Genomic DNA, 12,538 nt, shown 5'->3' with positions numbered 1-12,538 from the left:
ATGGAGGGACAGGACACAGGGAATGGCTTCCCACTGCCAGAGGGCAGGGCTGGATGGGATATTGGCAGGAATTGTTCCCTGGGAGGGTGGGGAGGTTCTGGCACAGGGTGCCCCAGCCCTTGGGACTGCCCAGGGTCAGATTGGATGGGACTTGCAGCAACGTGGGGTAGTGAGAGGTGTCCCTGCCTGTGACAAGGGGTTGGAATGGGATGAGTTTAAGATCTCTTCCATCCCAAACCTTTCTGTGGTTCTGGTTCTGTGATTCTGATACCTGCTGGAGGAACTTCTTGGCCAGACTGAAGGCACTCTTCGTTCAAAAAGAGTCTCTTGGCAGCTCTCTCTTCCAAATGGCCTCAATTGCAAACAGATGGCCACAGTTCTGAAACCCCAAGAACCCCAAGGAGGAGAGTGCAGCATGCTTGAAAGCATCTTCAGGAATCCCTGGCAAGATCTCCGGTGTGACAATGATGTTTATGGACTACATGCATCCATCAGGAAGGGACCTGTCATGTTTACATTCATGTTACAGTTCCTCTTCTGCTGCTCACATCTTTGCAAGCAAACACCCTCCTCCTGAGCTCTGCTCTGGTGGTTTGCAAATGCAGTCCTGAGTACAGAACGTGCAGTGCTTCCCCTGCTGGCTTCATGTTAGTCTCTCCTGTGAGCGATTTGGACAGCAGCACTGTGACAAATCCACCCCCACCTGGGTCTCCATGGCTGTCACTGTGCAGCAAACCATGGCAGCTCATAGCTGCAGGCGACAGGAGTGCTGGCAGCCCAGTGCTCCTGCTGCTGGGGCAGAGCTGCTCTGCTGGAGCAGCCCAGAGCCAACCCCAGCCCTGCTCCCTGCTCCAGCCCTGCTCCAGCCCTGCTCCAGCCCTGCTCCCTGCTCCCTGCTCCCTGCTCCAGCCCTGCTCCAGCCCTGCTCCAGCCCTGCTCCCTGCTCCAGCCCTGCTCCCTGCTCCCTGCTCCCTGCTCCCTGCTCCCTGCTCCCTGCTCCAGCCCTGCTCCAGCCCTGCTCCAGCCCTGCTCCCTGCTCCAGCCCTGCTCCCTGCTCCCTGCTCCAGCCCTGCTCCAGCCCTGCTCCAGCCCTGCTCCCTGCTCCCTGCTCCCTGCTCCCTGCTCCCTGCTCCCTGCTCCCTGCTCCCTGCTCCAGCCCTGCTCCCTGCTCCCTGCTCCAGCCCTGCTCCCTGCTCCAGCCCTGCTCCCTGCTCCCTGCTCCCTGCTCCAGCCCTGCTCCCTGCTCCAGCCCTGCTCCCTGCTCCCTGCTCCAGCCCTGCTCCAGCCCTGCTCCCTGCTCCAGCCCTGCTCCCTGCTCCCTGCTCCCGCCCTGCTCCAGCCCTGCTCCCTGCTCGCTGCTCCCTGCTCCCTGCTCCAGCCCTGCTCCCTGCTCCCTGCTCCCTGCTCCAGCCCTGCTCCCTGCTCCAGCCCTGCTCCCTGCTCCCTGCTCCCTGCTCCCTGCTCCAGCCCTGCTCCCTGCTCCCTGCTCCAGCCCTGCTCCAGCCCTGCTCCCTGCTCGCTGCTCGCTGCTCGCTGCTCCCTGCTCCCTGCTCCAGCCCTGCTCCAGCCCTGCTCCAGCCCTGCTCCCTGCTCCCTGCTCCCTGCTCCAGCCCTGCTCCCTGCTCCCTGCTCCCTGCTCCCTGCTCCAGCCCTGCTCAGTGTGTGTGGACACCACTGAAGGCCCAGGCAGAGTTTGCCAGGCCTCTCTCAGATTCTGAGTTCTTTTTCTCAGGCCAGGAGGTTTTTACTCAGCCTGAGACCATTTCTTATGTCCAGCCTGAGCCTTTCCCTGGATGATAACTTTCTGGTAAACAGAAAGGAATTAAAAAACTGAAAATAACACCTAGTGTTAACTAAGAAACAGTTTCATGTTGTACATGATAGTAGATGTTTTCTCCTAGTGTCCAATGAACTACTGTCCTGTTTGAGACTTGCAAACCACTCCTTGAATATGGTTCAGTTTTTTAATAAAGTGCTTCTTTTGCTTCTCATGCTTAAGAAGTCATTACCATTATTATACACGACTCTTGGCATATAGAGACAAGTGTGCACAGCCCTCCTGATGCCACCTCATCATTAGCAGTGTCTTCATGTCCCAGCCCTTCTTTTTCTTCTCCTCTTTCCCTCCCCTGGGCAGCTGGGGGCTGTGCTTTGTTCTCAGCAGTGCTGCTCAGGGTTTGTGCCACATTTCTGCATCCTGAGTGGTTCAGCTGTCCTTGCCCAAACCTTGTGCCACCCAGGGCAATGTCTGTTGTCCTGCATGCTGGCCAGAGCAGCACTCCTGGGACTGTGGTTTTGGGAGAAGCACCCATAAAAGGAACAAACCAGAACTGAGTGCTCTGAGATGATTAGTGTTTGATGTTCACTGCTCACAGCAGTGTGTGCTGTACCCCTGAAGCCATCAGCCCCTGCAGCTCTGTAGGTGCTGCTGACCTTCACAAGTTTAACAAGGGCTTGGAAGGTCCCCAGCCATCCCTGGAGCTTCAAAAAGAGGCAGACAGTGAACAGAGAGAAGATGGGAGAGCCTGGCTTTGTGTTCAGAGGTGCTGGGGCTGCCTGGTCCATGTGGAACTGCAGCCATGGCATGATGGTGGTTAGTCATGAGATGTAGTGCTTGGGGTTTTTTTCACAGCACACAGGAATCCCTACCTTGTGCAAAGCTCAGCCAGGCTCCTGTGTCCTGCCCTGTCCACTGGTGCTTAGGACACTCATTCAGGGGATCTGTTTTGGTCTCAGTCAGTTTTGTTATCCTCCTGCTTCCCATGAGCATCTTCCCAAGTGTGTGCCCATCTGGAAAACCCAGGAGCTCTCCAGCTGGCATGATGGGTACACTGAGCTGAGCCCCTCCTTGCAGCTCACAGCTGGGGCAGAAGGGTTTGTGAGGCACAACCATCAGCAATATAGAAGGAAAGTACAGGCTCTAGCCCAGCCCCAGGGGTCTGGAAAAGTGAAACTGTAACCACACAGATTTCTTGTGTTCCCACTTCTCAGTAGGACTTCATGGCATGGGGGAATGAGGATGAGGCAGAAGAGGTTTTCTGTATCTTCTGGGAGATGAAATGCAGGGGAAATAAGGGGTGTGCAGACCTAGGGTTGCAGCAGTAGCTCTGGAGAGATTTTGCTGCTGCTCAGCAGCCTCTGAAGGAACAGCGCTCTCCCTGCAGAGCTCTCTATGGCCACGCCAGAAACAGGCCAAATTTGGCCCTAAATGCACATTTAATAAAGGCACAGCTGTGAATTTCTTCCTTTCTCATTTTAAAATATATGAGCTGGTTTGCACAAACCCAGTATGATGCAGCTTTTCTCATCCATGGAGCTCTTCTCCACACACCACCCCACCAAACTACTGGGAAGCAACCACAGCTCTAAACATCTGTGCAGACACGTTGTGCCAGATGTTACCAGAAGGCAATGAAGCACTGGGTCTGGAAATGGATTCCTGGAAGTGCCATCCCAATTAGCCTGCTCAGAACAGGCCCTGAGAAAGAGGAACTGCAACAAACTTGGGAACAGAGCACAAGGGCTGTGATCACAGCCTGTTCCCCTTGGGGAGATTTTGCTTGTTCCACCAACAGAGCAACTGGCACACAAGGGAGGGCAGATGGAGCTGCTGGGACAGGAATGTCAGAGGAAGGGAGGAACCAGCCCCAGCCAGCTGCACATCACCAGCAGGTCTCTCCCTGGCTGCTGGTTAGCCCTGGGCACCGGCTCATCTCTCTGGCTTTCCCTCTCTGCCCATGGGCTCAGTGGCTCCAGCTGCACTGCCAGCACACAGGGTGTGGAGCAAGACTATGGATCATGGGGTCCTGCACTGTCTCCTGCCAGCCCCAGAGCATCAGCATCCTACCCTGACTGCTGAAACTTCTCCTCTGTGAGTCAAACACTGTGGTGGGAGGGCACATGAACCACTGGTCCATCCTCTCTGCAGCAAAGTGAGGCCAGCCCCGGTTCCCCAGCTCCTGGCTCACCATGGAGGGTGGGCAGGGCTCCTCAAGGAGCCTGGCACCCTGTGGCAGTGCCCCCCCAACTGCCTGAGGGAGCCCCACACCCAGAACCTGAGCATGGGCAGCCCCTGGTCTGAGCCCAGTCTCCCTTCCACAGCAGAGGCGCTCCCCAGGCCCTCCATCCCCTCTGCTGATGACAATTAACACAAAGTTAGCTGAGAGAAGAGCTTGGAGAGGGTCCTGAGGGTTGCAGTGGCTGCTGTGGCAGGGGTGCAGGCAGGGCAGCTCGGGGCTCTCCCTGCAGGGTCACACATGTCACCACTCACACACATCTGGGCACACACTCACACAGCTCATGTACTCGCCTTCTCCTGGTCTCCTCATTTAAAAAGCCATTCTGACTGAAAATATGTTTCCTCTTTGTGAATGGGCAGATCTAACACAGATGGTGCATTAACTGGAAACATCTTGTGTTCCAGTCTGTTCAGAGATTCGTTCTGTTCAAGAACAGAAGGCTCCATTTATGATCATCTCTCCAGTGTTCCCAATCCTTACAGCTTGGAGATACCAGCTAAATGCTATGTCAGATCATCATCATCCCTTCCCCTCTTCCTAACACTGCCAAAGCAGAGGTTGCAAGGCTATCAGTGTCAGCAGTGAGGCACTGTGAGTGACCTGCTGGTGTGGAGCAAGGCTGCCTTGTCACTGGACTGCAATGAAACCTGCAGTACTTTGTGTCTTGTGTGACAGCTTTCTGTGACCCTCTGGGCTTGCTGCTCACCAGCTGAGAGCACTGAGGCAGCTGAGCATGAACCATGGGCCAGGGAGACCTTCCTAGATGTGTCTGCATAAAGGTGTCATTTTCTACTATATAAGAAAGCATCTTTTGAAGGAACAAGTGCATCCCTCCTGAAAGACTTGAAGTGCTGGAGATTGCAAAAATAAGATAAGCTGGCCTAAGAGACAAATTACCCTGAAGAGCTATTTAAGCTTCATTTCTGAGTCCATTTTTCAATTAGGCTATCTCACCTAGGGAGTTCCTGCAATAGGTGTCTTTTCCTGGAAATCTCTGCTTGGATACATGCATGCTTTCTCACTGTGATGTGGTAGATATTCCCATTAGTCTCCAGAAATAACTTCTTTCCAGAATCCTCCTGATTTTTTGGTGCCAATGAGCCTAATGTGCTCCCAAGTCCTGCAGGTTAAACACTCATGGAGATAAAGTGGTGTTATTCTTGCAAGAGCATGTTTTGTTTTTATCATTTCAGGGCTGTCAGGTTTCATAGCACAGATCACAGTTTCAGCCCCAAGTTTCACGTGTCCAGATATCATTCACATGCCATTCATCAGGCTCAATCATGAATTAAGGACTGTGTCCTGGACTGAACTTTACTCTTCACTAGCTACCTCTCTAAATCAGCTGCAAAAGAGGGAGATGCTGAGCACAACCTGACTGCAGGTGCTCTGAGCAAGGGCCTCAAGAATGTGCAAATCATTGATGCAACACAGAAATAACCACAAATATAAACAAGATGAAACAAAAATTCAGGCTGTACCATGGAGCTATGAGCACTCTTTCCCCAGTGCAGCAGGGAGAGGAAATCCTATAATCACTGACATGCTGTATTTAACCACAGCATGGTTACAAGGGCAGGACAAGAGCAGAGCCTGGGTATGGAGTGCTAAGGCTGGATGGGCAGTGAGGTGAAGAGACCCAGCCTGGGGGTTCAGTCCTGCTGGGTGCTGAGCAATGGTCTGGGGCAGTGGGGCTCAGCCCCAGCCCAAGAGCAAACTCACAGCAGGCATTGCCCTCTGTGCTGCTCATTTTGCCATGCCCAGGCTGCAGTAGGCAGCAGGATGGGGTCACTCATGGAAGTATTGTAGGACCTGCTTGAAAGCACATGGAGATGAAACAAGAATGATCATGACAATAACCCCTGTCTCAATTTCATTTCTGAAAGAGGACACTGCAGTTGAGACTCATAAGGAAATGGAAATTAGTTTTAGAAGCATCTCAAAACATACCTGAAAAAGAAATGGGAGTGACTCATACATGTCTCTTCATGGGAGGTTATTACACAGAGTTGGGCACAGCCTTGGTTTTGAGTAGAGACCTGGCAGCTGGGCAGGGACACCACAGAGTGAGCAGAACTAGTCAAGGGATGGGGAGAGAGGACCTGACTCAGTTTCCCAGGCACCTTCCTCACCTTACAGGTGATGTCCCCAACCAGTAGAGAATGTAACCCTGCCTGGGGGGTGTGGGCAGGGCCCCACACAGCCAGTGGGTTGTGCTGGAAGCTGAACTTGGGGCTTTACACATGAGAAAATTCCTCCCTGGGAGGGTGGGCAGGTCCTGGCACAGGTGCCCAGAGCAGCTGTGGCTGCCCCTGGGTCCCTGGCAGTGCCCAAGGCCAGGCTGGACACTGGGGCTGGGAGCATCTGGGACAGTGGAAGGTGTCCCTGCCATGGCAGGGGGTGGCACTGGATGGGTTTTGAGGTCCCTTCCAACCCCAAGCATTCTGTGATTCCATGAAAATGAGATTTCAGGTGACTATCAGGCTGCTCAGGCAGTGGCTGCAGGAGGCAAAGACCAGACATCCCATGAGAGGAGCTCTCTGCAGGTTCTCTGCTATTCCTGTCTGAATGCATCCCAGTGTGTTAGAAACTGAGAGAAGAGTCCTGCAGTGTAGTCCCCACCTTGACAAGACAGATCCTTTATCCTGCAAACTGCAGCTTGCAGGGGCCAGGAGCCAAGAGCAACACCAATCATGAGGTGTCAGGAAATGTTGGCCATGACTTCATCCCTAAAATAACCCCTGTAGACATTTTGCTCAGCAAAGAAAAGGCCCTACCCAACCTCTTGGTGCACCAAGGAGCACAGCCCCCCAAGGAGGAACGATGGGTTAGACAATGAATTCTTAATAAATGATAGCTGAACTCCAGATGGCCAACAGGGAATGGAGTGGGACCACAAGTGAGCCCAAGGGAGAGTCGTTGTCCTCTGCCACCCCTGCACTGATTGCTCAGCCAGACTGAAAGCTTGGGAGGGCCTTGAGACATGCAGGCAAGTGGGGTTCTTCCCTCCAGCTGGCTTAAAGGAAAAATAGGTCCTTAGAAACAAATAGACCTCTCAGTGTCTTAATAGGAAAGTGATGTGTGTGGTGCTTGTGCAAGTGAGACACAACTCAGAGCTCTGTTATGGAAATTTTCCTCTGTGACAAATATGTTATGAATGACTTGTCTTGAAAACATGCCAGTATGTAGGTGCTGCTATCACAACATTTGGTGACTTTAACTTACTGTGAGCGTTCCTGTGATAAATCATGGAAAACCTTGCTTGGGCTATCTTTAGTCACTGCACTGTTTCACTCTCACAAGTCACTCACAGCTCTAAAAATACAGTTTATATCATTGGATTCCTGGAATTCCTTTAGCTCTTACATTCTGATTTAAGTGGCATTAAAGCTGGGCTGCTCAGGCCGAGGCTGCAGGCTGATGTTTCACTGGGGATTAGATATCACCTGGGTTCAATACAGGCTTTGCAATATTTATTTGATTTGGATCCAAAGGCAATTTGAAAAATCTTCCTGTAGATACACCTCTTACCTGGCTATGTGGAACAAGGGCTAGATTTTGCCTGGGACTAGATAGTAATTTAATAACCATTCCAATATAGAATTAAACTGAAACACATGCTCACCACAAGAACTGAGTTGAGACTGTGGGGTTTTCTCCACAAAACCTGGAGGTATCTGGTCTCTTCTGGCCTCTGCACTGTGATCTTGTGTTGACTTCTAGGTCAGACATCTCTCTCTCTCTTCTTTTGGATTCACTTACATGTCTTTCATAGTAGTTATTGATTCAGCAACACCAAGAACAAGAAAGTCTTGACCTCCCACCAGCCTCTCTGGATTTGATTACCAGCTCACCAGTGATGGATAGTCTGAGCAGAATTTAATGCTTTCTAATTTTCCCTGATAGGGTCTATGAAGCACGTTACTTTTTTTTATCCTAACTGGCAGCTCAACAAAGCCCAGCAATATAAAGCTCCATTTGTGTAATAAACTGTTGTACAATCTACTACTTATGAACACAGGCCCTGAAAATGTGCAACCTTTCTGCACATTACATTAAACACAAACCAGATGGGCACTGGAAAATCCTCCCCTTTGTTGCAGTGGGCTAAAGGGGCTGGTGGTCAGAAGGTCTGTTTCACTACACAAATAAACAGAAGAGTTTAACTACATTATTCTCCAAAATCAGCAATGGGAAACCTATGTGGAAACATTATGAGCAGTTTGCAAACCCACTACTGGAGTGGTGTAGGCACAGGGGAGCCCTTCTTGTGTCCTACCTGCAGCAGGCAGCCATGCCTGGGAACCAGAGCCTTCAGCTGCAGCCAGGGCTGAACCTGACTTGGATGTGGAGGCAAATGAGGAAATCAATCCCTTCTTTACAGGTTGCCTGGGTCAGAGCTGGGCATTTAAACTGATAATCACTGTAAAGAAATTGAGCCCTCCAGAGTGGGCTGAGCTCATACTGAGCAGTTTCTGAGGCAGAGAAACCTCATCAGGTCAGACAGAATGTGTTACACTTCAGTAATTCCATGAGTGAAATCCATCTCCGTCTCAGAGTCTCAGGACAGGGAACAAGTGAATTTGTCTCTGGGCTGTACCAAAGGACATCTCACTCCTTACTCTGAGCACACCCACTGAGACACTTCTGGAGGAGCTGCTTTATAGAACCCCTGCACATCCTCTGGCCCCTTTCCTTGTGATTGCAAACATTATCACAAAATTATTTCTGAAATCCATCTGGCCAAATGGGCACAGGGAGGGGCATGTGGTCAAAGTCACACACAGAGCCTGCACCCTCCCTGCACACCTCCCACACAGGGAACAGCCAAGGTAAGGACAGTCTTGGTGCAAGACAAGTGAAATGTTCTGCTGCTGTTCCCATTGATACAGGTGTGCAGCACAATGGCATGGGATGGGGTGAGATGGGATGGGGTGGGATTAGTTTGGGTGAGATGGGATAGGATGAAAGCTGCTAACAAGTGAAGAAATATTGGAGATTGGTGCTGCTTCAGAGTGTAAGCACTGGCCCTGGTGTCAACATCTGAGAGGGTTTCTATGGATCTGGGAGTGAAAAGCAGCTTGTGGATCTGAGAGCCCCAAAATCAGAGAGCACTGAGCCTGTGAGAGATGTGTGTACCAAACACCTCTGGGTTGTGGAGAGAGACCCCTGGTACCTGCACAAGGGATCTGGCTCACTGCAGTCCCTCGTGGTTCCCAGACTGAAGGCTCCAGCACATCAGAGAGGTGGCAGCTGGGGACCCCAGTGCACTGCAGGGGCTGTGTGCCCACTGCACCAAGAATTACCTTTCTGCTTTTATGTCTGCCTTTGTGTGCAACCAAAGCAGCTCAGGGAGCAACAGAGGTGTGGCAGGACATGGTGTGTCCTCACTCTGAGGGGTGACATGTGCCTCAACAGTGTCCCTGTTCATGGACAGATGAACAGGGTGAGCAGAGCCCTGGTTCACAGATGGAGTCACCTTGCTGAGGCCAAATGCCAGGTGCTGGCAGGGCAGGATGCAGGAGCCCATGGACCCAGTGCCCAGCCAAGGTCATGCACGATGAGCTCACCTGCAAACCCAGCATCTCAGTGACTTCAGGAAGCCCCAGAGCCATGTTTGCCTCGCCTGAGGCTCTCCTGAGACAGCAGCTCACAGCTGTGCCTGGCTCAGGCCAGTGCAGAGCAGAGCTTAGGAGCAGCTGGTGCTACTGGCCATATAAACACTGGGGTTGGGCACAGCCATGGTGAGAGGGCAACCTGCAGTGCTCCATCCCAGCACAGGGCTGGGCCTGGGGCTACACTGGGCAGGCAGAGCTCAGAATTCCTGCTTGCTGTAGAGGTAACAGCTCCTATTTTCCAGCACTTATGCACACAGTCCTGGGATTTTGTAGGCCTTGCCAAATGGGTTTTCTTCTTGCTCAAAGGTGATTTATTTTTACAAATTTAAATGAAATCCCCTCAGCCATTTTTGAATAATACTAGAGTTAAAAAGACTATTTTCCTATTTAAAAACCTTCTAGATAGACTGTTTTCATTAAATTAAAGTTAAGTCAAATAAAGACGGCGGTTTGAAAGTTCAGGCTTGGGCAGGAGCTGGTGCTCACTGAGGAGCTGTGCCCTTGAGAGATGGGTCTGTAATGCCACTGAGGCAGCACAGAGCACCAATACACAGGTGGGCAGAGCACAGGGCACAGGGGAGACCCTGCCTGGCTGAGGGTGCACACCTGAGCCCTGGGGAGATGGGATGCACCAGGGCAGGAGGAGGGGAGGGTGACACACCTCGCACTTGCTTCTCCTTACAGGCCCTGGAAGATTCCTAAAGGTAACAAATGGAATCTGCTTCCTTTCACCCAACCTTTCCCAGGCATTGTGTCCCTCAGTGGCACCACCTTGGATGGGGGTCCCTGCTGTCCCTGTGTGGGATGAAGGTGGGATGGGGTCCCTGCTGTCCCTGTGTGGGATGAAGGTGGGATAGGGTCCCTGCTGCCCCTGTGTGTGGGATGAAGGTGGGATGGGGTCCCTGCTGTCCCTGTGTGTGGGATGAAGGTGGGATGCTGAACACACCCATGGGGTGCCCTTCAGGAGGGTGGGCTGTGAGGACACACTGATGTCCTGTTTTTTCCCCAAGTCACTCCCAGCTACTGAACCCCACTGAGAGATGGGATAAAGGTCCTTGTGACACCCCACAAATGGCACTGAGGAGGGCTCTGTCCTTGGCAGGGACAGATGTGCTTTAGGCTCTGTGGAGGGCAGCCTGGGGGCTGTGCATGTCCCCTTCCCCTCCATCCCCAGCCCATCAGGCTGCTCCACCAGCCCTGGGGAGCTGTCACAGCATGGAATGTGACATCAAAGGCAGCCCCAGGTGCCACATGACATGTGTGACACTGGCAGGGCTGCTGGGATGATGTGAGATGAAGGGAGCCGGCTGCTCCCAAACGGGGCCCAGCCCTGTGCTGGGGCAGAGCAAAGGGCTGGAGGGCTGCCCAGACTGTGGGGGGCTCTTCTCACTTCGAGAGGGCAGACAGCCCAGTGGAGCCTTGTCCTGGGCCACCAGCCTGGGGGACAGGAGCCCAGCTGCCAGGCAGGTGCTGGCACTGCTGGGGGCTCAGGGCAGCTGCTACCTGCACATCTGGAGCCTGGGGGCACCTGGAGATGCTTCTTTCTTTGCCTTCCCATAACAAAAAAACACGTGGAAAATGGATACAAAAAATAAGGATGTGAAAGCTACAGAGAAAATATGATTTTCTGTTAGGTCACTGAACAGTTTGTCTCTTTACATGTCCCTGTTATTGCTGTATTATCTTAGGTACACTCTGATATCTGGGGCTGTAGAAAAGAGGAGTCCTCTGGTGTGACTGAGTCTGACTCTCTGCTGTTTTACTCCAGCCTGACACCAGTACATTGCCATGATGACATCATTTGGATTATTTCTGATTTATAGCGATTGAGAAAAATTGGGTCCTGTACAATAATGCAAACAATCAAAGACACAAAGCAAAAATAGTGCCTTTGGGCTGCACTTTCACATTGCATGATGTTTTGAGGACTTAATGTTGAAAGCCTTGGAGTGCACAAAAGGAATTTTCTTCATTTCATATATTATACAGTTGCCTGAAAGAAATGGCAAACAACTTCTCAGCCTAAGCATGCTCAGGCTCATTTGTGGGTTTTTTTCTGTCCATCAGCTTTCTACCAACAGATCTCCACTGAAACTTGGAGCAGTATCTGCCAGCAAGAGTAGCTGCTGAACCCATGAGCCCACAAATGACCCTTGCACAGGCCTGGGCCAAATTCTGCTCTCTGTTACATATTTTGGTGAAGACCAGGTTTTCTGGAGCACCCAGTACTCAGTGAGAGCACAGCAGTCTACTGGGGCCTTGACAAACCAAATATCCTTCCCATTTCTTCTCCACTGACCAACTTCACATCACCCTAATTCCCCAGAAATTCAATCGCTGTGATCAGAGCACCAGAGGTTGAAATTCCACATTTCAGCCAAAATCATGCCAAACACTGGATCTCAAACAACATGTCTCAAAGGTGTGTCACAGAAATACTGAGAGCAAGCCCAACTTCCATTCCATCTTGAAATCGTGCCACCTGATGGCGAGATGGCAAACACCCTCAGAAGCACCAGATGTAAAAAGAGCAGTGACCCAAAAATGCGGCACAAGAGGTGCTAAAGCAGCTGGATCCCAGCCCAGTCCCAGCCCTGTCCCAGCAGGGCAGCACTCACCGTTCTTGCGCTCGGCGAAGGGCTGCAGCTTGGGGCCATCCCTCACTTCACTGCCAGATTTCTCCCTGGCTGCCTTCTCCTCCTCATTGCCAGCTGCTGCACTTCTGTGCTTGATCACACCATTCATCACCGTGCCTGCAGGGACCACTCCAGGTCCTGGCTGCTCCACTTTGGGTGGCCAGGGACGGGAGCAGACGCCAAAGTGACCCCTGGAAGAGAAGAGGAACAGGTAAGGACAAATTCCCAAAGCAGTCAATGAACAGGCATTTGTGAAGAGATCAGA

At 52.0% G+C, this 12,538-nt stretch overlaps 1 protein-coding gene across 6 annotated transcripts in view; it reads right to left on the bottom strand.

Annotated features, from left to right (window-relative positions):
* MYOCD (myocardin) overlaps positions 1-12,538 on the bottom strand; it is a 227,703-nt gene that overhangs the window by 86,887 nt on the left and 128,278 nt on the right. For 4 of the 6 annotated variants that reach the window (XM_079323137.1, XM_079323139.1, XM_079323142.1 and 1 more), the window contains exon 2: positions 12,256-12,464. In XM_079323137.1, coding sequence (XP_079179263.1) covers positions 12,256-12,382 — 127 coding nt within the window. In that variant the 5' untranslated portion in view covers positions 12,383-12,464. Of the gene's footprint in view, positions 1-12,255; positions 12,465-12,538 lie in introns of those variants that run through there. The other 2 variants (XM_079323143.1, XM_079323146.1) reach the window with 2 other exon arrangements.

The sequence above is a fragment of the Erithacus rubecula genome (genome assembly GCF_903797595.1).
Source record: "Erithacus rubecula genome assembly, chromosome: 20".
NCBI lineage: Eukaryota > Metazoa > Chordata > Aves > Passeriformes > Muscicapidae > Erithacus > Erithacus rubecula.
The sequence above is the reverse complement of the archived record's forward strand: the minus strand, read 5'-3'. Positions and strand labels throughout refer to the sequence as shown.